The sequence below is a fragment of the Eulemur rufifrons genome, chromosome 18 (genome assembly GCF_041146395.1).
Source record: "Eulemur rufifrons isolate Redbay chromosome 18, OSU_ERuf_1, whole genome shotgun sequence".
NCBI classification, from domain to species: domain Eukaryota; kingdom Metazoa; phylum Chordata; class Mammalia; order Primates; family Lemuridae; genus Eulemur; species Eulemur rufifrons.
The window spans coordinates 4,510,820-4,533,683 of NC_091000.1; the positions used below are offsets into that span (position 1 = coordinate 4,510,820).

A 22,864-nucleotide genomic window follows, 5' to 3' on the forward strand; every position below is an offset into this window, starting at 1 on the left:
CCCAGGTGATATATCTTAAATGTTCACGATGAGACGAAGAGAGAAAGAAGGCTATGTCAGACCGCACTTGAACTGTTAGAAACACAAAACTGAAAGTAATTTAAGCTAGAAGGTATGTGTGTGACTCAGTTCAAGCTTCACTATTTTTGCTTTTTATTTTACAATGAAGTCAGATATAAAGTCCAGTTGTGGATAAGAAATAAATTGTGAGCCTGAAAAAAATCTCTTTCTAAGAAGTTCTTGGTGTACACATATTGTACTCCTTCCTATTCTTCCAGATTTCGATAAATCAACTTTTATTGTAAATATATCCCTGGCCTTGGAAGTAAAGCCACTAACAGCCTTCACAGTAGCTGCCTCGGAAAGAATGATTTGCTATTGACGACTGTGTAGGATTTCAGCAAAGCTCCATTAGTAAAAGACAGGGAGGGGGGAATCAATTGAAACTGTATAGGGTTTAAAAAAGGAAACAACTGGCATCTCAGACCCCCCACACATCACCAATCCACAGACCCCTGCACGGAGGACTGCCCAGCCATCCTAATCAATGGCTGTTTCCATGCTCCTACAGTCAGACTCCTCTGAGCTTTTAATTAAAAGTACCTTGTCCAAGGACATAGCAATTTAGAGCTTCATCAGCAACGGTGAGATTCCCTCAAACTGAATTTGACCTATATGGTGCTGAATACTCAAGGAAGTCAGCAAAAGGTGTAATTTATTTATGAACCAAAGCAATCCCTCAATGCCAATTATTGAGTCTCCGATTGTTCACCATGTGTCTAAAAAAACAGAAGAAAAACAGGAAAAAAGAAAAAGAGAATAAGAGAAACCCACAACCCACTTTTTCTCATTAAAGCATTTCATTTCCTGTAGGCCTGATCCGTAAGAAATGATCCAAGCACGGGATCACTATCTTTTCTTATTTTCCTCTATCAGTGTCTTGATACATCATCCAAAATGAAAAAAAACAGGTGGAGCCACACAGTCTCCTGGTTCATTTTTTCACCTTGGGATTATACCTGAATTTCAATTTCCCATTAAGAGTCTATTTGTTTGATCCCTGGAAATTGAAATGTAGGCACAAGCCTTGGATGAAAAATTAGTCATGCTGCTCTCACCCCAAGCTAGTACAGCAGGATGAGAGCTGAAAGGAAATCCGAAGGGAAAGTTGACAGTTAATTTAACAGACGCATTCTCTTTGGGTCACCTTGGGACTCTTTGCTGGTCAAGGAGCTTGTAAATCAAACCTGATTCTAAATTTGATTGAAGAAAGTCACTGAAACCTTAATACTAAAAAACCTGCAGGGGCGACAGCAGAAATATTTTGGACACAGCAGCAATGGTCTCATATGTCAAAGACATCTCTGGGAAAACACCATTTGGATAAAGATTAAAACCCATTATAAGACTTGCCCAGGTGAAAAGGGATGCTCAGAGTGCTTGGTGGAGATTAACTGGAAATGGTGGTGGGGGTCTCCCTGTCCACTAACTAGCTGGGATAAGGGAAAGGCTACCTCGGGATCTCAGAGGCTCACCGGGGCTGTGCCATCCAAAGTTGCACCCCTTCCCATGCCCCAGCATCCCGCATGCCCCTTACCCTGTTTTATTTTTTCCATTTCATTTATCACCTTCTAAAACACTATATAATTGAGTTATTTATTATGTTTATTAATTGTCTTTGCTTCATTCCTGAAGACAGGGATTTTTTTTGTGGTGTTATTCACTGCTGTGTCCCCAGAACCTAGAAAAAGTGACGGGCACAGAGTTTCTAATCAATAAAAAATATAATTGTTGAAATATGAAAAGGATGAATGCATGAATGAAAAGGCATATAGAGCTAGAGGTGAAATATTCCACAGGATTCTTTGGTCTCCACACCCTGTTTTATCAGAATAAAGCCACTTGTTATTCCAGCCAATAAAACCTTGTGGTTCCTGCCCTGTGATTAGGAGAAACTTCTGGAGCAAATGGACAGTTTCCTTATTGTAAGAACTTCATCCCAACACAGATGACGTTTACTCCAGGACCCCTGGAGAAAACATGATACAGAAAAAACCAAACTTCAGAATCGTTCTAAATGACCTCTATTGTTTCTTGGTTTAGTGTTGCACGCGGCATCCAAAGGTCTTCCAGATGATGAGAGCAGATGTTCATACTTCAAAGTTCTGCCTGTTAGACAGTACTGGCTTTTTATAATAAATATTGCTTGCATGCACATTCTTTGAAAGAAAGATACTTCCCAGATAGCTATTCTAGGTGAACCAAAGGTACGCGAATGCCAGTTCCCTGCACTGGCTGCTGATGCTATCGCAATAGCACTACCTGCTTGGGAAAGGAAGGTGCTGAAACGGAAAAGAAATCACCCCTCTGCTACCATGAGAAGCACCATGGAAAGGTTGGGTTTGGGGACTGGACTGCTGAGCAGGGTTGCATCTTGGTTATTGCTCTCAAAAGCTGAGTGACCCTTGACAAGTTATTTAACTTCTCGGAGCTCAGCTTCTTCACACACAAATCAGGGCTGTGAATAATAGGCATCCTATAGGGTTGCTCAGAGTATTAGGAATAGCATGAATATAAATTATTTAGTAGCTGCTCAAGAATTTAATAGTAGAAGGAGTAACAGCAGTAGTATCATACCACCTAACACTTTTTGGGTATGATGAAGGAGGATAAAAATGTATAACTTTGACAAACAGAGTCTATCTCAAAGATCAGTGGCAAAATAAGACTTGGCAAAATCTCTGACAAACCCCAAAGCAAAGAATTCTATGCATGGTCTGTCAGCATTTGGGGGGAACCGCCATCATGACTGTTACGAGATTAGATGCCACAAAAGCCATGAAGTTAAATATTTACATCTTGGAACCCTCAGAAAGCAGGCCAGTACTTCCTCAGCAGGCTGTGGCTATGTGCTCGAAGGCACACAAATACTGTTTATACTCTGCGCATGTTGGATGCACGATAAAATGACAGATTGGGGACAGGTCAAAGCAAAAATGTGACAGAGGGAGAGCTAAATGGACTTCTGCAAGTCTCTCTGGGACGTAACTTTCTTAAAGGAAAATACGGCAACTCTAATTGTACCTAACCACTGTCCCATCACGTTAAGTCCAGCACTCAGAGATTCCCGCAAAGTGCTGAAAGAACGACAGGGAGCCAGGCTGCGAGCGTGATGCATTAGCAGGGGACTGCAGGCTTCTCTGCTGCAGGATGATAGATGACCTAGGCAGGCATGTCATTTCCTATTTTGTGCTTTCATTTTTCAGACCAAATTGCACTAAACCACAAAACCATCGTGTGTCCCATGATCGATGTCATTGACCACAATCACTTTGGGTATGAGGCCCAAGCTGGGGATGCCATGCGAGGAGCCTTCGACTGGGAAATGTACTACAAAAGAATCCCCATCCCTCCAGAGCTGCAGAGGGCAGATCCCAGCGACCCTTTTGAGTGAGTAGCAGCCGAGGGAGGGGCCGAGGGAGAGAGGGCAGGTAACTCCTTCGAGGTGTGTCAAACCTGGGTCCCATGAGGAAAGTTATCTCTAATAAAATGGGATAAAACAGGTGGCAACAACATGCAAAACACCAGAGAAAGGTCAGACCTACAAGCTGTAGAAAATTGCAAGCTGTGCTGAATACGTGTATCAGCCCTTCTCCAACTTTGCTATGCAGGAGAGAAAGTGTGCAGGTGGAAGAGTCAGGAAAATGCATCATTAACAGAAAGTGCACGGAGAAGGGAGGCATGTTTCCTTTCAGATGCTTTGTTCTTATTCTCAGTGCTTTCTGTTCTTTTTATTTTCCGTAAAGGGTTACTGAAATTCACTCTTTTATTTTTCTTTTACTGGAGATTGATACAGACTATGAGCCAGTACTCAGCCTATCTTCTGCACCCTGTTGGGAAGTATTTATGGTGGAAGGCGGTGCTCCTGAGCAGGTGCTTCCATAGCTTCAACTTGGGGGGTTCAATCAAAATGATACATCAGAGTAAATAATCTTTCATAACTCTGCCCCTAACTTAAGCACATACTATATAGAGAAGAATACATAACAATAATCTCTTGATTAATTTCCACCAAACTAAATCCTTTTCTTTCAGCATGGACATGAGAATTGTGCATTTCAAGAAATAGAAAAAAAAAGGGAAAGAAATATGGCTCCTGTTGACAAACTTTCAGGACCACTAATGGTGAATGGTAAACTTTTTCCAACAGTTAGCCCAGAGATTGGCCAGGGCATACTATCATCTATTCCTCATATTGCACCCTTTGATCTCATTAAAACCTTTACAATTTTAAGACTATTGTATATATTTATATTTTTTTCTTAATACAAGAAAAATGTCTGTGATCAAGGCTTTGCACACTCTGTAAGAGTCCATTTAAAATGCATGAAAATAATACTGCCTTTTCATCAAAAATATGGGCCATGAAAGTTTGCCATAAAGAAGCGACTGAGTCCCAGACCCACTCCTGTGACACTAGCACTTTAAATTACAGTAAACATTGCATAACGATCGGGAAAATGTTTCTTCAAATTCTAGTCTCTGGAAAGCTGAACTCCTGGGGAAGCAAAGAGGCTTTTGGTGGACGTTAGTCTGATAAAATGGGAGAGAAGTCATTTATTTTGTAAAATGAAGCATCTTCATTACACACCCAGAACTTTTCCGGAGCTAGGCCTCTCCAGACCCTCAACTTATGGGAGAGTTTAAAAAAATAAAATAAAATGAAGGATCTTTGTTACTTCCCCAAATGCTTTGGCCAAAATTTCATAGATATTCGAAACTTCCAGGAAAGTTTTTTAGGGATCTCAGCAAAGGAGTTTCTAAGAAGCATTTGAAGTGGGCCCAGATGAGAGATGCTCTTCAGACTTCCCCGAAGGTAACCATCTGCACATCGTGACAAAAGGGCTTACGCTGGGACAAATAATGAGTGTGTGAGGTGACACATCTGGTAACTAGCTTGATTCAGCCAGTCCATGATGTACACATATTTCAAAGCGTCATGTTGTGCACCATAAATGTACTATATACAATCAATTTTTATTTGCCAATTTAAAAGACAGATAAAGAAAAGAAAATAAAACAAAAAACTGTTTCAAATGCTAAAAATAAAGAATGTGTGGGTTGTGGGGAGTACAAAAGAGCCCTAAATGACAAGTATAGCTGTTGTTAGGTGGCTCCCACAGCTTAGCTGCTGCCATCTGAGGTTACCACGTTTTAGGGGCTAGAATTCATCCCTGATGGCTTTCCACATACCGCAATTATGATGACTGTTTACGTTGCTTATGCTGTGACAGCAGAGAGGGCTTTCTGAAACAGTGGGGTCAAAATGCCGCCAAAGGAATCTCCAGTGGTGAAAATTATAAAAGTATAAAACATTGTAAAAGTAGTCTCAGTGCCTGCACTGTCCCTGGGAACGTTTGTCAGGCAGACCTTGGCTGTGGCTGTCACCATATCAAGCACCTCGCTTAACCCCAGGCCTGGCAGAATTGGTAACTTTCAGAACTAGATTACCTCCTGTTCCTGTCACCTGCTTAGGTGGCGCTGTCCTGTGAAAGATTGCGTTCGTCTATTGCACATTACCGTCTTTCTGCTTCAAGGCCCTTTGATTCCCGGCAATGGGGACATGTTAGCTTTTTGTAATAAGTGTAACTTCCTAGAGGTGTCCACTTTGATCTTAAAAACTGCATTTGCCTTCCTGCTAGTAAAAGAGTGGCTACCCAAACAGCTCTGAGCAGCGCATCTGCAATCCCATTACCGCGGAAGTCACCTGCGAGTGCTTGTAAACAGACATGCTCTGGGCTAAAATTTGCTTCTCTGGATGTGAAGCTATCAGATACACAGAAGGAACGCGGTCTATCTATACATCTCCCTTTTAGTCTTTTGCATTTCAAGAGGCTGCTGCCAAAGTGTGTGGTTTTCTGTGGGAAGAGGGGAAAAGGGCAGAAAAGATAGGAAGAGGAATGAAAGAAGACTGTGTGAATATATTGCAAAGCCCGGGACTTTCCATACAATATGTATGCAAAAAGTTCTCTTTCTGTAGCAAGTTTACCAAATGTCCTGTGTGACAAGATCTAAATTCTCTCATTTATTCTGCCATTATTTGAGTTTTCAGAGACTATTGATTAGAGCGGTGCTTTTCAACCTGAAAATTCTGTGAAATTAGTGGGGCACGAACAGTATGCAATTATTAATGAATTGAATTGAAAATGTCAGAGTATTATACTAGTGGGTAGGTATAAGTGTTATTTCTCAAATATTCAATTTCTGTTATAATGCATATGGGATCCTGGGGAGTGGTATAAACTGTATTTCTTAATGTAGGCCATACAGTCAAAAGAGTTCAAAATCCACCAACTTCTAAGAATCATGACCTTGAACAATCTGATTATGAAAGAAAAGGAAAACTCATGGATGACTTTGGACATTAAGAAAATATTTACTTACATTTGCAAAGGTATCTAGTTTTGATACAAACTGCTACTAGAATATGAGAGAAAATTCAATATTCGTGGTTCAAATTATTACATGGCAGTCAAAATTCTGATTGGATTGGACTGGATATATTTGAGAAACATTTTTGCCTTTGAGTAAAGAAAAAACGTTGCTCTTTTCTAGTGGCTTTTATCTTGCTGTAATACTTTCAGGAAATACTTGTTATTCGTGGCTTTGAGAAGATTTGCTCATTCCTGGTTCATCTGGAATGCAGGGCACCTAGGGATAGAAACCTTTTCTGTGTGACAAAACAGAATATGCTCCTTTAGTTATGGTGACAGAGGGGAAGACGTTCCTTTGCTTTCTGACCATTAACTTACTCTCTTTAACCTTATCTCAGCATCTAAAGACTTATAAAGGACCAGAAGACATTATCTTGCCCAACTTCCTTGTCAATGGAAGCAACCGCTAGGCACCGTCCAAGACAGGTGACCAGCCTCTGTGGGAACTTGGCAAGAAAGTATATTTGCTACCTCAAAACACAGCCCTTCCGTTAAACTCATTAACAGAAACATTTTTCCTTCTGTTAAGAAAATTCTGCCTCCCTGGTCCCTAATCGTCCTACTCGAGATTTAAAGAATGTCTAATTCTTCTTGGATGATAGAGCTGTTAAAAATATTTGACACAAAGCTCGGAAGGGATAGCTGCTATGCCTACCCCTTCCAGGGGGGAAAAATAAGAAACTTTTTTCTTTTCCAGACTAATTATTTCCAATTCTATTACCATGTTTTCCAGATCCTCCAGCATCTTGTAAAAGATAGTGCTTGTTGATGTCACTATTCAGTACACATAATAAATTCATTTGACTACTGCAGTCTCACCCACACTTCTTCAACTTATCCACAAGGATAACATGAAATATTCCAACCAATATATCAGGTACTCAGGCCCTAACATATGACTCTATTAGCCATAAAAGTAAACTTAATTTCTAGGTCATTTACCCCGGTTCCTAGAGATCATGCTTCCTTTTGCTAAGTATAAAGAATCTGTTCAGCAGTCCACCCAACTTTGCAAGTGCATTCTGTTTCTCAGAATCCACCTTTATCCTGTCTTTGGAATTGTGGAGAAATTATTTTGACAAGGTCAGTCTTCCTCAGCTAGATGTCCACAAGTCCTCAAAAACTTCTAACTTAGAGTTTCAATCATCATGGATGGAATTCTTGTGCACAACCATTAGTGAGAACTGACATTCTCTATTTTCTACCTATTTATACCACCAATTTCCAAAATTTTAAAAATAAGGGTATCTACAATAAGGGGGAAAAACTCACAGGCTACAGACGTCCATTTATTCTCTCAGGAACCCCTATGTCTGTCAGTTTGAATTCAGCGACTCCTCATCTAGGGCCGGGACCTGGCCCACAAATGTCCCTGGACTTGGATAGCAAAGGCCCTCACCTGTTACCAAGCACCTCAAGGCAGGCAGTTCAAATACAGAAGGTGCCCGGAGGGCCTACGGGCCGACTGTGGAATGCTTGCGAGCTGGCTCTGAAGTCCAAAGTGTTAAGCATAGTCCATGACAACATGCATTTCAGGGACTCGCATCACTGCTGCGTGGAGGTGGAATGCCCTCTACAGATGTGCGCACAGCGCCTTCCTTTGTTCTCCCAAGGAACAGAGTGCAGAACTTGCTGATTCTTTCTTGTAAGAGCATGAGAGTATTGATGCCAGTGCTGTGTGGAAATCAGTGCTTCTTGGGTAACAAATATAACTTTTTCTAAATTTAGGGTTAGAATAGAATCCAAGAAATATATGAATAATTATAAATTCATCAAATTAGAAGAAACCTAAGAGAAAATTCAACCTCTCATTTTTGTTGAAGAGGAACCCAAGGCTAAAGAGTCCAATACCACAACTAATAAATTTAGCTGCTACTAGAATCTGGGGTTGTTAACTCACCGTTCTCCATTATTCTTTCTTTCACACCATGGTGCTTGGGAAAAATTAAAAGTTGTTAAATGTCTACTGCTATGAATCGGGCACTGGGCTGAAATTTATATAAATTTCTAACCTATTTGATCCATATTTCAAGCCTATAAAATAAGTAACACTACCCACAGTTTTACAAATGAGGTGATTTAGGCTCAGAGGTTAAGCAGTTTTCCCAAGTTTACACAGCAAATTGGAATATCAGAACTAAGTATTCACACTATTCCGTGGAAACTTCCACCTCCCTTTCTACTTAGAGAAGATGCATCCTCTAGTGCTTAAAGAAAACTCATGTTCTAATATAAAAATAAATTTTCAGGGAATGCAGTAACTTCTTCCCCAAACACAGCAATGCAGCTGGGAAGTGGATACCACAAAGCCAAAAGCATCACTGACCTTGACCAATCCTTGCAGCAATTCTTGTTTCAAAACAAGTTTAGGACGTTGGTTCAAACAAAATCACTGCAGGTCTGCCCCATGCAGACAGACTGTGCCTGTACAGGGTGCCCAGTGCAGGGTGTGAGGGGCCGAGACCCAGCCAGCCCTCTGCTCAGCAGAGCCACGGACCCAGGCTTGGGTTGACGAGCCTGGAGGAGAAGTGCTCTTTCTCGTTGAGTAGAGAAGCTTCCCTTTATTAATGCAAAGAGGATGACAACAGATTGAGGACCAACTTACTTGATGCCTAGAATGACCCACTAGCCTTCATCGGCACCTTACTAGTTGCACTAATTGACCTTTAAAAGTGTAACATCCCACCTGGGTAAATCCCAGTGAGAACTAGGGGTACCTTAGCTTACTTGGAATTTGAAAGGAAAAATATTCTTTGACACAAAACTCTTTCCATGTCATTTTTGACCCAATAGTAGTAATTCTAAATTTAATCAAAATCACAAGGCATGAAATTGACTTCCTATGGAAAAAGAAACTGGTCACACTATGAATTTAACGTAGAATATTAAGTAAGTTGGATAACTTTGGGCGTCTCCTTTGTTTGCATCTCTAAATCGAATCGGATACTGTTTACCTTCCCCCTTTTTCTGCTCAAAAGCCTGGGCTATCAGTTTGGTAGAGTGGGAGAATCTCACTCATACGCCACTTCTCAAACCACTTCAATATTCTCACAAATTTTGCATGATCTTCATGCAGTTGTTTCCAAATCTTGCCCCCTTTTTCCTCAAAACTCAAATTGTTGCATACAAACTACCAACGTATGTGCTCCTCGGCCTCAGCCTCCAACCTCCTCATTTCTGCAATTGAGGTTCTGAAACTGTAGTCCCAAACTTCTGAGGGGATAGGTTCGAACATGTGTTCATCAAGTTAGTCGAGAAATGAGTTCCGGGAGAGTGAAATAGGACTTCAGCTCTCCCCAACCTCAACCACAGATATGGCCAGAACTGCATGTTATTCCACAGGACCCTCAGTTAACCTGACCCTCAATTAATAACTACTTCATTAAGCCTATGTTGTATCCAATATAAAAATTAGCACTTGTTTGGTATTTAATAGTGTGTGAAGCACTTACTATATTATCTAACAGACCCCCTGTGATAATACTTGGGGTTGATAAAGTCACTATTGTTATTTTTCTAATTTTACAAATGAGAGTATAAGAACCAGAGAAATTAAGTGACTGCCACAATAATGAGAGGCAAAGTCAGGACTCAAATCAATGTCTTCATTCATTCATTTAGATTTCAAATCTCAGGTTTAATCAATAATCTCATCGGACTCAAATCAATGCCTTCTTTCATTCATTCAGGCTTTAAATCCTTTCAAGAGAAACTTGGGCTCCCATTAGGTGTAGCTGTGTCAATTAATGTTTCGTAGCGAGTTGGTAACGAGAGCAGGGAGGAAAACAGATGGCCTCGTTCCCGGGCCGCGTTCCTACCCTTAGACTGCACCAGAGCAGGGAGGTTGGAAATGTCAGCTTTCAGTTCCTTACTAATGAAGGGAAGTGTCAACAATGCCAGCTTCTGCTCGGTTTATAACAAGATCTAATGTGATATTTGACAACCGCAAAAGGACAGAATGTTTAGGGAAAAATACTGTCAAACTTCTAACTGGTGTCCTAGTCCACAGAGGGTGAGAATCGGGGAGCAGAAAGGGCTCCAGTGTGTAAAAAACGAATCAAACATTGACTAAAATCAATCTCCCTTGAAAGCCCAGCATGAACGCCCACCGAAGACTTTTCCAATATAAAGTAAAATGCTGCACCACGGCAGAGATGCTCCAAACACAGTTGTTTGGTTTCCCAGCTCCCTTCTGAAGACCCCCGACCGGCGCGTGGCCCCAGGGGCCCTTCCCTGTCCTGGGCCTCCAGTGCCCGAATCACTCTGCTGTGGAGACGCTCAGTACGGGACAAGTCTCTTTCCCTTGTCAGGGTCAGAGCGGATGTGATCTTTTCTTTCCTTCCTCTCACAGCGGGTGTGATCTTCTCCTCAACAGGACACTCCCTGGTACCTTCTCTTTCCCTTGGCACCCAGAATAATATTAACACATTTAATTCCTAAATTATTAATAGCAATCACTGCAACTATTCTACCGCTGCCTCCCAGCTCTTCATTAGTTTGTCCTGGTCTCTTGAGATCTCTGGGTGCCTGGGGTCGCCTTGCCCCCCTCTCTGGTGTCTGAACGTGTTTGGACGTTAGAATTTCTTTTCTCTGCCACCACTTTCTTTAAGAGCCATTAGGTCATAGGAGGCCTGGTTTGCCGCACACGCCACACACGCCATTTTGGAAGGAGGGGAGACCTGCTCCTCCATGCTGAGAAAGACGTCCACCCCTGCGTGCCCGTCACTCGAGACCATGGTCTCAGGAGAACTCGGAACACCCTGCTCTCCCCTGCTCACACCTTGCCATGACTCTCGTTCTAACTATCCTCTATCTTTGTTTCTTTGGTAACATCTGCTGAACCTTGGACTTCAGACTCTCATTCCTGGCCTGGCTGCACTGCTGCCAGGCTAGTCAGCGCCTCCAGTCAGGCCAGAGCCTGCAATCCTCCTCCTACGCACCCGTGGGCAGAATCCACCAGCCCCTGCCGACCTCCACTACCCGCTAGCTATGGATAAAGCCACTTAAGACACAGCAGTGGCTCCCCGTGTACTGAAGAACTATGGAATTTACAAACTTGGACTGACGACTGTTTTTGTTGTCAATTGACCCGTTATTTCAACCATTATCCATTCTGTTCTGCTTCCCAAACTGGCCTCCCTCTGTCTGTCTCCTGTGACGGCTGCTTGCTCCGTCCCAGGCCCAGCCTCAAGACGTGACTTAACTCTTCCTACATTCACTCCTTATTATGGAGAAGAAAAAGTTTTATCAATAATAATTTCTTTCAAAAAAATTATCCCACTGCACAAGTTTTTTCACTGTCTTCTTTAAGTGTTAGAGCAAGCAATGCAACTTAAATAAACTTCCATTTGCATATTAGACATTGAGGAAAGAAAGGAAAGGCAATTTTGCTTAAGGGTAAAATACACTAAAGCTCTCCAGCCCCGGGTAAGCCCTGCTTGTTTTGGTACCTCGCACCCACGGGCAGGGAGGCCTACCTGAGAGCCTCTGCCACGTACGTCCTCCTCGCTCAGCGGCTGCCGTCAGCCTTCCATCCTTTCCACAAATAGCCCACAAATATCCCACACCTGCTACCCAGACCAACCCTCCATCCTTTCCCCAGATATCCCACACCTGCTACCCAGACCAACCCTCCATCCTTTCCACAAATAGCCCACAGATATCCCACACCTGCTACCCAGACCAACCTTCCATCCTTTCCCCAGATATCCCACACCTGGTACCCAGACCAACCCTCCATCCTTTCCCCAGATATCCCACACCTGCTACCCAGACCAACCCTCCATCCTTTCCCCAGATATCCCACACCTGCTACCCAGACCAACCCTCCATCCTTTCCACAAATAGCCCACAGATATCCCACACCTGCTACCCAGACCAACCTTCCATCCTTTCCCCAGATATCCCACACCTGGTACCCAGACCAACCCTCCATCCTTTCCCCAGATATCCCACACCTGCTACCCAGACCAACCCTCCATCCTTTCCCCAGATATCCCACACCTGCTACCCAGACCAACCCTCCGTCCTTTCCACAAATAGCCCACAGATATCCCACACCTGCTACCCAGACCAACCCTCCGTCCTTTCCACAAATAGCCCACAGATATCCCACACCTGCTACCCAGACCAACCCTCCGTCCTTTCCACAAATAGCCCACAGATATCCCACACCTGCTACCCAGACCAACCCTCCGTCCTTTCCACAAATAGCCCACAGATATCCCACACCTGCTACCCAGACCAACCCTCCGTCCTTTCCACAAATAGCCCACAGATATCCCACACCTGCTACCCAGACCAACTCTCCATCCTTTCCACAAATAGCCCACACCTGCTACCCAGACCAACCCTCCATCCTTTCCCCAGATATCCCACACCTGGCACCTAGACCAACCCTCCAGCCTTTCCACAAATATCCCACACCTGCTACCCAGATACAGGTTCTTATAAACCTATCAATGTCTTCCTTCAAAAGCATGATCTGATCACCATTATGCATTAAATCAATGTAAAAAAGAAAAGAAACCAAATAAACCAACAGAACGACTGACCCTAGAAAAAGCAAAGATACTTATTTTAAAAGCTAATTTTTCCTCATCCAAAATCTAGAGCAGTTTCTGCGGGAGGGGAACAAACACAATTCTTGTGGATATTTGAAATGTGATTCCTAAAAGAAAAAATTCATTAGATGGGCTGAGTAACAGAAGGAACAGGGCTCGAGCCCAAGCTGTCAAGCTGGGGAGAAAGTCAAGGGAACTGCTCACACTGCAAAGCAAAAGGATGGAACCAAAGCCTGGATTAGTTTCCTAGGGCTGCCGTAACAACGGTCCCCAAACTGGGTGGCTTAAAGCAAGAGAATGCACCGTCCCACAGTCCTGGAGGCCAAGACATCCAGCGTCAAGCTTTGGGCAGGGCCATGCTCCCTCTGAAGTGCTGGGGACTCTCTCTTAGCTTCTTGAAGGATCTACCTCAAGCCTCTCATAGCCGCGTGTGTCCCTTGGCTTGCAGCTGTGTCCCTCTAGGGTTCCACACGGGATTCTCCCACGTGTCTTCACGGTGCCTTCCCTCTGTATGTGCGAGAGATGAAAGCTAACAGAGAAAAGCTACAAGACGAGGGAAATGAATGCAAGACATTCACCATCCCCCCAAATGCGCTCTTAGAAGCAGAAAACAGAACTAGCAGAGGACAAGAACCGGGGCTCAGGCCTCCAAGAATATCGGCAGGGGGAGCATGCATGCCTGTCCCCGGCTGGCACTTTGCCACAGCACATAGCTGACTACTGAGAGCAGGTACCAAATGCTTGTTGGATGAAGAAATCAGTTTGGAGTCAGTATTTTCAGGATACCCTATGCTAGAACTTTCTTTCTAACCATCCCTTGGCACCTCATTGCTTCTCAAGTTCTGGAATCTGTTATCCACTTTTGACCAACACAATAGAAACAGAAGATAAAATATTTACTAGAAGTTAAATGGAGATGCAGGGGCTGGGATCCACAGTAGGAAGATTCCTTTTGCCTCTAGAATGAGAAAATGCACCAAAGAATTTCAAATGAGTATCTGTACACAAGTGAATTGGAATGACACAAATTGGAACAATTTATTAATCATAATTGAGCAATTTGCTCCCCGTTGTCTTCTCAGAAAATAAAATGTAGTTGATATATTCTTTAAGTAATAGATTTCTGACTTGTTGATGTGCTAATGTGTTTCTAATCTTTGCTTCTTGGCATCTAAAATTTTAACTAAGCACATCCTGCAAACTACTTATTGTCTCCCCAGACATATAATTTATCTTGATCTGATGAGTACTTTCTTCCAGTTTTATTTGAGAAATTCCCTAGAAATTATGGATAATTAAACAAAATTTGAGAAACTAAATCAAAGAAATCTAATTCTGCAAAGAATGCTGAATCTAAAAATTAAACTATAATTCTGGAAGGCTGAAATAACTCTTTGAAAGACAATGCTCCCATAAATATGCATATGTCTAGGACATACATTTAAACGCATTCCACAGAAAGACCATTTACTTATATGAGGTCAGATCATAACCCAAATAATTTTATCTTAACTACCATAATATAGCGAATTAAAAAAATAGAAACTAAAAATTCATTAAAACTAATGAAATGGTAAAATAGTTAAAGAAAAATTTTCCTGAAAATTCTCTTTTATTTTATTCCTTAGACATGCCAGAGATAAAGGAATTCTTAAATTTAATCAGGGCCAACTTGCATACTTGAAAAGTACATGAGAATAACTGGTAGTGAAAAGATGACCAATAGCTCAACTCTTTAGAAAGGTCTCATTTTTAAATTTAGAATTATTGTAGAAATCTAACCCAGAGGGAGACTCCTCTTCCTCGACTAGGATGCTGAAGTGAGGCTAAAATATTCCCAACAGTGGTTCACGCCAAGTTTTGTTTGTGTTATACTGCCACCTGCTGGAGAAAACATAAATCGTTTTAAAAGAAAGCATTGACAAAAGGTCAAAATCCTTGTTTTTGCAAAGGAGGTTTTGATTCTTAAAGGCGATGCACACAGTGAATCAAGATGAGTAACATCCAGTGCCCAAAGTACCCTGAGTTGAGGAAGGATGAAATACCCTGACTGTAAAATCATCAAGCGGCCCACTGTAGCATTGTTCATAAATGAGTGCGAGTGTTGACAAAATCTTTTTGGTGTCGCCCGAACAGAGCTCCCTGAAGGGAGTGCAGTGTTGCTCTCCGTCGTGTAAGATGTTGGGAACTAGAAAAAGATAGGTCTAGAGGGAAGTTTAGGGAAGTCCGTGGGAATAAATGGCCTGTGCGTGGAGCAAATGTGGACAGAAAACGAGACTCAGATCAGAAGCCCTGGTTCACGTTTTTACGGTGCAGATCACGGTGCCCGCTGTGCCTTGGAGGCGGCAGCACAGTGGCCTAGGTCCCAGGCGCCGGAGTAGACAGATACAGCCTCGTCTCTGCTCCATCTGGTGATGCAGACAGAAGCGCAACCAACCAACCACAGCACGCCGTGGGTCATCAGAGTGTGTAGCGGATGGTCAGGCAAACCGCTCTGAGTTGATCTGCCCACAGGGCCTGGGGCAGAGAAAACGGGAAAAAGGGGCAGGAATCAGGGGAAGCCTCAGCCAGGTGAGACCTGGACCACACCTTAAAGATCAGCACAGGTAAAGAAAGGTGGTGGAGACGGTAAGAGAGGAGAACAGACGACTTCCGGGGATAGGACACGGTGTGCAAAGGCACCAAGGGACGAGCGCGGTGTTGGCAGCTGACGCAGCAGGCAGGCTGCGGGCTCTGGCTGGGTCTGCAGGGCCTCCCTATGGGCCAGGTGTTTGCGTCCCTCCCCCCACCACCTGTGAAGGTCAAAATTTGTGGGTTAAAGCCTAAATCCGCAACGTGAAGGTATTTGCAGGGGGGCATTTTGGGAGGTAATGAAGTCGTGAGGGTGGAGCTCTCGTGCATGGGGGGCGCGCAGAGACCAGGACTCCCCCCTTCTCTCCCCACGTGAGGACAGGAGTCCACTGTCTGCAACCTGGAAGAGGGATCTCCCCAGGGCCCGGCCGTGCTGGTGCCCTGATCCCGGACGTCCAGCCTCCAGACTGTGAGCCATACATTTATTTCTGCGGTTGGTAAGCCACCCAGTCCACCATACTTGGTTAGAGCAGCGTGAACTGGCTCAATATGCCTGGAGCTGTCTGCTTCCCAGAGGCCAGGGCACCAGCACAGGCTTTGGCACGGCCACAGCCCAGCCTGGCCACTGGCGGGACTTGTAGTCTTGGGGAAATCACTTCACTGCACGGGACCTTGGGCTCCTCAGTAAAACACAATTAATTTGCAGAACCGAGACGCGCGTTTTAATCTGTCAGACTCCACTCTCCTCCACAGCGTGGTGGCTCTCAGATGTATAATTATTTCTCTATAATACAAAATCGATAACGCTAAGATCTGCCTGTTTCAGAGAACATTGTGTGGGGATTGTGGGGAGCTGATTACTTACCCCAAGATCTTCAACAAAGCTGAGCGAGGATTTTAAACAGAGATGGAATGTTTGTAGTTCCACCAACTCACGTTTGTTGTATTACCAGCATGCTAAAATATTTTAAATTGGACCATCCTAATGCTTTGGAAACTCTAAAGGTCTTTCTAGTTTAACACTTTTTATTATCTCTGCCAGGAACAGACCCTGATTTAATGGTCTGTGTCTGTGATAAAGCTTAAATTACCACTGTTCTCTTTCTAAGCTGCAAAGATGTGTGGCTGCGGGCTCAAAAATTCCTCTCCAAAGAGTTTCCATTTGCAGAGCAGAACTAACCTCGGGCTAGTCCCGGGGAGGCTGCTTCCTCAGTGGGTGTATAACTCACAGCCGGGACTAGGCAGCCTAAGGAGAAAGCGGGCTCGGTGCGTCCCTCAGCCCAGCTGCAGAAAGGGCAGCAGCCTCAGCTCTGGAGCAGCTGCTTCTGGGTCTAGAACAGCATCCGACTCGCTTCTGTCTCTCATCTGTTCCTCTCGTCTGGGTGGCTTCATCCTCCCAGGCCACGGGTGGGTTTTCACTGGACAGGGGAGAATCCTGGCCACAGGTGGTGCTTGTCTCATCATCTTACAGCTCTCGGTCAGAGAGAAGACGGCAGTCCCCACTAGCTCCAGCTAGGACAGACGTCCCTTCCCCCGACCTGCACCCTGGCTGTTCCCACCACAATCGCTCTGCCCCGGGGAGAGGATCTGTGACTGGCAGCCCCACAGAACCACGTGGCGAGCATGCGTGTGTGCACGTGTGTGTGTGTGTGTGTGTGTGTGCGTGTGTGTAGAGAAAGTGTTACCTGCAAGGACAGGGTGTTCTTCTGGGCTGACATGAATAATGAATGTCCTTTGCACCTGGCCACAGGACCAGCCCCTACACTGGATACGTAGCATCCAGCTTATACAAGTTCTTTACTAAGCCAAAACTTTAAATTAAAGTGCCCAGTATTTTCTCTTCTCAATAATTCTTGAAACCTTATGTTGACATTTTGTAGGAAAACTGTAATTTAGGAGAGAAATTATAGCCATTTGTCATCCTGAAACTACTGCAGTCGGTGGGTACCAGAGAGCCCAGAGGCTGAAGGGAAACTGGGAGGGCATCTTTTCTCTTCCCCCCAGTAGTGTTCTAGACGGCATAGCAGGAACTGACTGGAGAAGATGGAACCTGCCTTCGTGACAGCCCCGTCACCTGGGGCAGCCCTCCTCCTAGGGTGGGTGAAAATTAAAATTTTTATTTTGATCGACTGAGATTTTTGTAATACCTGAAGAAGAAACTATTCTTCTGGCTAAATTCCTCTATAGCTGAGGGTCTGGAACCTGCTCACCGTGTCACCAAGGTGCAGGTAAGGACAACCAAACAGAAAGGGTTTGAAAGCAGTGACGGGAAAGACACAAAGCAGTTTTCTGCTCACGCCCTACTGAGGCCACGCCGGTGAATGGGCCACCAGGCTGCGTTTCCGTCCCTCACTATGTGGCGAAAGGCTCTTCCCTTGTTCAGGAGACGGGAAGCATTTGATGGAGGAGAGCAGCACAGGTTGCTCACAGAGTAACATGGGCAACAGCCACTTCCCGTGACCTGCTGCCAGAAACTCCAGCTGAGAATTGCTGACACTGGTTTAGACCTGGAAAGCAGAGGAGATTTCGAAACGGTGGCGGAGAAAGATAAAGCCATTCAAGATACGCACAGTACCGTGAGATAGCCGTCCAGGCAGGTCCAGGCAGTGGCCTAGTTTGAGCAGAGTCCCAGCTCCACGGGGAGCTGCTGTCAGTGTTAAAACCAAAAATACTGTGTGGAGCCCACATATGGCGTGCTTAAATCGAATGTTAAAAATTTGGATTTTAATCTCTAAATAAAACCATAGGAGGCTTTTAAGTGGCAGACTGTACAAGCCTGTTTGTGTTGTAGGAAAATAACTCTGGTGACAGGGTATACTGCCCAGAATAGTCAGAGCAGAAAGAAACCGAACGCACTTAGGTTGCTCAGGACGTGCGTGTGCTGCAAACACCGAGAGACAAAATCGTGACGGTGGTTCCAGAAATGGGAGAAGTGGGCCGAGCGAGGAGGTGAGTTGGAGGCGAGGTAGGCAGGGCGCCCAGGCTCCTGCACAGACTCTCTCTCTGAAGACATGACTGCGGTTCCACGGGACTTGCACGGAATCGCCTCATTTCCCCGGGAAACCTAGAGACCCCCGGGGCCAGCTCTGCCCTACAGACCCCCAGAGCTCAGCCGGGCTGACGAAGGTCAACTCCTACCTGAGGGTGAGGCCCTGGCGAATGGGGCCACTGTCTCCTCAGGGGCAGCGGGTCACCTCTGCTGCCTGGCGGGGCCACTGGCAGAAAAGGCTCTGCCTCCGTCCCCAAGGCCCCAGGCAAACAGGGACAGTGTCTACATCTCTGTTTCAGTCCTCACCGGGGAGACCACAGAGGGCTGCCGCAGAGCATGACCTGCCCACGTCACTCAGCACGGCGCTTTCCTGCTTCCGCAGTAGTGGGCAGAAAAGAGGCAGAGCCGAAATGTGTGTTACTGTGATCAGTTTTCCCTCCTGTAGAAACTCTACGACCACCACAGCCAGGAAAAGCACGACTCACCAACTGGCACCTCCATTTCTCCTGTTCACCCCGGTTAAACTCCTTCATGGATGTTTTTACGTGCACTGGGGAAGTTTCCCGTGTATTCCTCAAAATGAATCCTTTCTCCAAGGCATGACTGTCTCAGCCCGTGTCTGGGGACGGGCTGTCAGTCACCCTTGCGAAGGCTTCCCGTGAGTGGTGGCAGTTGGGTCAAATGGGGTACGGGAGCCCAGATATCCTGCAGAGGAGAAAAATCAATGTAAATAAATGTAATTTCTAAATAAAATATGCTTCTACCTAATTGAAAAGTCATTATCAATTAGCCAAATACAACTTTAATCAGACATGAATGATCGAGGAATCCTATCTTTAGAAGAAGAACACAGGTTGGCATCTGAAAACACTCACGTCTCAGGCCATTAGCCTCAAAACCTTGTACCAGGGAATGGAGGTGTGAGTTTTAATTCCCAATATCAAACCAAGAATAAAATTATTTTAATTATGGTCAGCTGGGTAAGGAACATTGACGGTCTAATTGCTGAGCGGTAATTCTGTATTCTGTCCCTGGGAGAGGCACACCTGAGCCAAGTGCTTCAGTAATTCATTACAGCATCTCCCTGTGCATCAATTATCAAATCATGGGCCTTCATTACTTTACTTAGGGAAAGTTACCCTTGTGAAAAAGACTTTTACCAATCATCCAAACGCAGGGAAAAAGGAAAACCCTAACCTATACTTTGATTTTCATGAAAAGAATATAAAATTTTACCATAGCCCTAGCTATCTGCATGTCAAAGGCAACATGCAACATGGTTACAAGGGCTGCAGCTTACGAGGTTGTGAGTCTGGCTTTGCCATTAGGTCATTGTAAACACTTGTTTCAATTTTCATTAAGCATCAAAATATTTGTTGTCCAGGATTATATTTTATTATCTTCATACCCCATGATGCCAAACAATGCCTTGAAAATATGGCAGATCGTCAATTGATACTCTTTCCCATAGGTCATGTGTGACTTTGCTAATCTCTATTATTGTTGTATTTATACTATTTTACGTAAAAATACCCAAATGAAAAAATGACTATGAAAGAGAGGAAAACTCAATGAAAATACAAAAATAAGGGTCTACAATGAAAAAGATAAAAATAAGATAAGATAACCTCAAAGTATATTTCCTTATGTACATAGGGAAGGCATTCCATAAATATCTGTTGGGTGGTAAATCAACAAAAAATTAGAAGAGAATAAGGGGAGGAAGCCTACGTTTTCAACGCAGGACCAGAGTTTTTACCCCTGCTGCCAATCAAAAGGAGCAATATTTACTCAACGTGAAATTTGACTTTTCTAAGCAGAAAATCACTGGATTAGTGACAGCCGGAGAAACATAAACAAGGAAAAGACAATTTACTGATTGAATAATCAATCCTGAATAGCTAAAAGAAACTACCTTCATGGGGTTTACTAACTCATAATAACACCGAGTATATCTGTGCTCTGTAATTATTATCATTATCAACACTCTTCTAGATGGGGAGTTTCAGATGGATCTTAAGGGCCAATATTGACACCAGAATTGAGCACTAGGGTATTGTATCTCAGCGCATCTGTGTTTTTATTATTATTTGTGCATCTACTATGGAAAGGAATGCCTCCAAGATAGGAATTCAGTCTCACACAGCACAGAAACGCGATTTCTATGTTTAGGAATCTCCAGGTGAGGGGTGGGGTTACGAGCCCTGAGTTCCGCCTCCTTCCCTCCCACCTCCCACCTCCCATACTGCACTTGTGACCCGGTGATTGTGAAGGTGATCGGGGAGTTTGAATCTTGAAAGAACAGGTCATGGGCACCGAGACAGACAAATACTGTTCACTGTGGCAGCAGCCACGGGGTGGAGTCCAGAGCCCAGCAAGGAGGCAGCAAGAGTGGAGAGGGCAGAGTCCTGCAGTGCAGTGGCACGTCCAGGGGACTGTGACAGGGTCAGCTGTCCTGTGCACACTGTGCCTCCGGCGGGGAGAGAGTCTTGGCCACAGCTGCAATCCCTTTTTCACACCTGTTTTCTGCACGTGGACAATTCTGTGAGCCACACTAGGTCCTTCTTACAGATGTTTTCTCTGTTTAATTTAGACAGAGTGGGTTTCTTTTGTTTTGGAACAAAAGTCCCTGGTGTGTAAGGAGAATAGAATACAGTTTTTAAAAGTGTAATTTTCTGGGAAATGAGGCTGGCGCAAATACAAAAATTAGAGTCGCTAGTTTGAAAATGACTTGCTTTTTTCCACATCTCACTCCCCGCTACTTAGGATAATTTCCTCTGATGGATAGAAATGACGCAGATCGTCACCAAAGGCTCCACTAGACGGCCTGTTTACCCTTTGAAAAACACTTTTTGCCTAACTATTATAAAAAGTGGTCATTAAATTTGGCATTTAGAGAAATTTACATATAATCAGGTTAACCCATTGCCAGAGAGAATAAATCAATGAAGGGGAGGTGGAGAGAACGCCAATTAGATTATCCATCTAGAGAATCCGTCAATAAATGGAGGAAAACTGAACTAATTTAGAGTCTGTTTTATTATATTATTACATTAAGTACATGCTATAAAAGGATCAACTGGTCTTTTAATTTAGAGGTCGTTATTGCAGGTTGTCATAACAGCCAGCAAGTTCATAATAAAGGGACTATTACAGATACAAGTTTATGTTTTGCTTCAGTAAAAAGGTGAGACAGTGCAGGGGTGCCAGTCTGTGACACACACTCTGTCGGGGAGGGTCCGAGGTCGCAGGTCTGAGCCACAACCCAATACGGGCGTAGCACGGCCACTGAAGGCTGCCAGAGAGATTTCGCCTGATATTTCATAGACGACGTCAATATTAAACCACTGGAGAACACCTGAAGTTGCTGTCTCATTCTCAGACTATATGAAATTTATGTAAAGCCAGTGACAGTAGCAAATCCCCCTCAGATAATATGTAGTATCTGAATATCACTATGACCTTCTCATAGGAACCCGATGATTATAATTTAAATAAAAATTCTCTTATGTTCTTGAGAGTCTTGATTAAACTGTGAGCCTCTGCAGAGTCATGGCAACATAAAGCTATGGAGACAGTGAAGTGTGTGTGCGTGTGTGTGTGTGTGTGTGTGTGTGTGTGCGTGTATGTGATAACTAAGGTTTTTTATTTTCCTGAAATCCTACTCATGTCCAATTTTTTTTTTTTTTTTTTTTTTTGAGACAGAGTCTCACTCTGTTGCCCAGGCTAGAGTGAGTGCCGTGGCGTCAGCCTAGCTCACAGCAACCTCAAACTCCTGAGCTCAAGCGATCCTCCTGTCTCAGCCTCCCGAGTAGCTGGGACTACAGGCATGCACCACCATGCCCGGCTAATTTTTTCTATATATATTTTTAGCTGTCCATATAATTTCTTTCTATTTTTAGTAGAGGTGGGGTCTCGCTCTTGCTCAGGCTGGTCTCGAACTCCTGAGCTCAAACGATCCGCCCACCTCGGCCTCCCAGAGTGCTAGGATTACAGGCGTGAGCCACCGCGCCCGGCCTCATGTCCAATTTTTTAAGATGCCTTGGTCTGATAGATTTTCATCCTTATTAAAGGTCTTTCTAAAGTACAGAATTGATATATCTTTGATCCTTATAGGAGATGAGTTAACTAAAACTTTTAGCATGCTTAGCTAGTCCTGACCATACAATACCTGTTTCAAAACACTGTTTTACCTTTGAGCAAGGAGAGTTTGTTCTAAACATCAGAAAAGTTAAAACTTCTAACCA

The 22,864-nt window shown here is 44.0% G+C and overlaps 1 protein-coding gene across 1 annotated transcript in view; it reads left to right on the forward strand.

Moving 5' to 3' along the window:
• GALNTL6 (polypeptide N-acetylgalactosaminyltransferase like 6) overlaps positions 1-22,864 on the forward strand; it is an 851,955-nt gene that overhangs the window by 705,752 nt on the left and 123,339 nt on the right. The window contains exon 6 of the mRNA XM_069493359.1: positions 3,267-3,450. Coding sequence (XP_069349460.1) covers positions 3,267-3,450 — 184 coding nt within the window. The remainder of the gene's footprint in view (positions 1-3,266; positions 3,451-22,864) is intronic.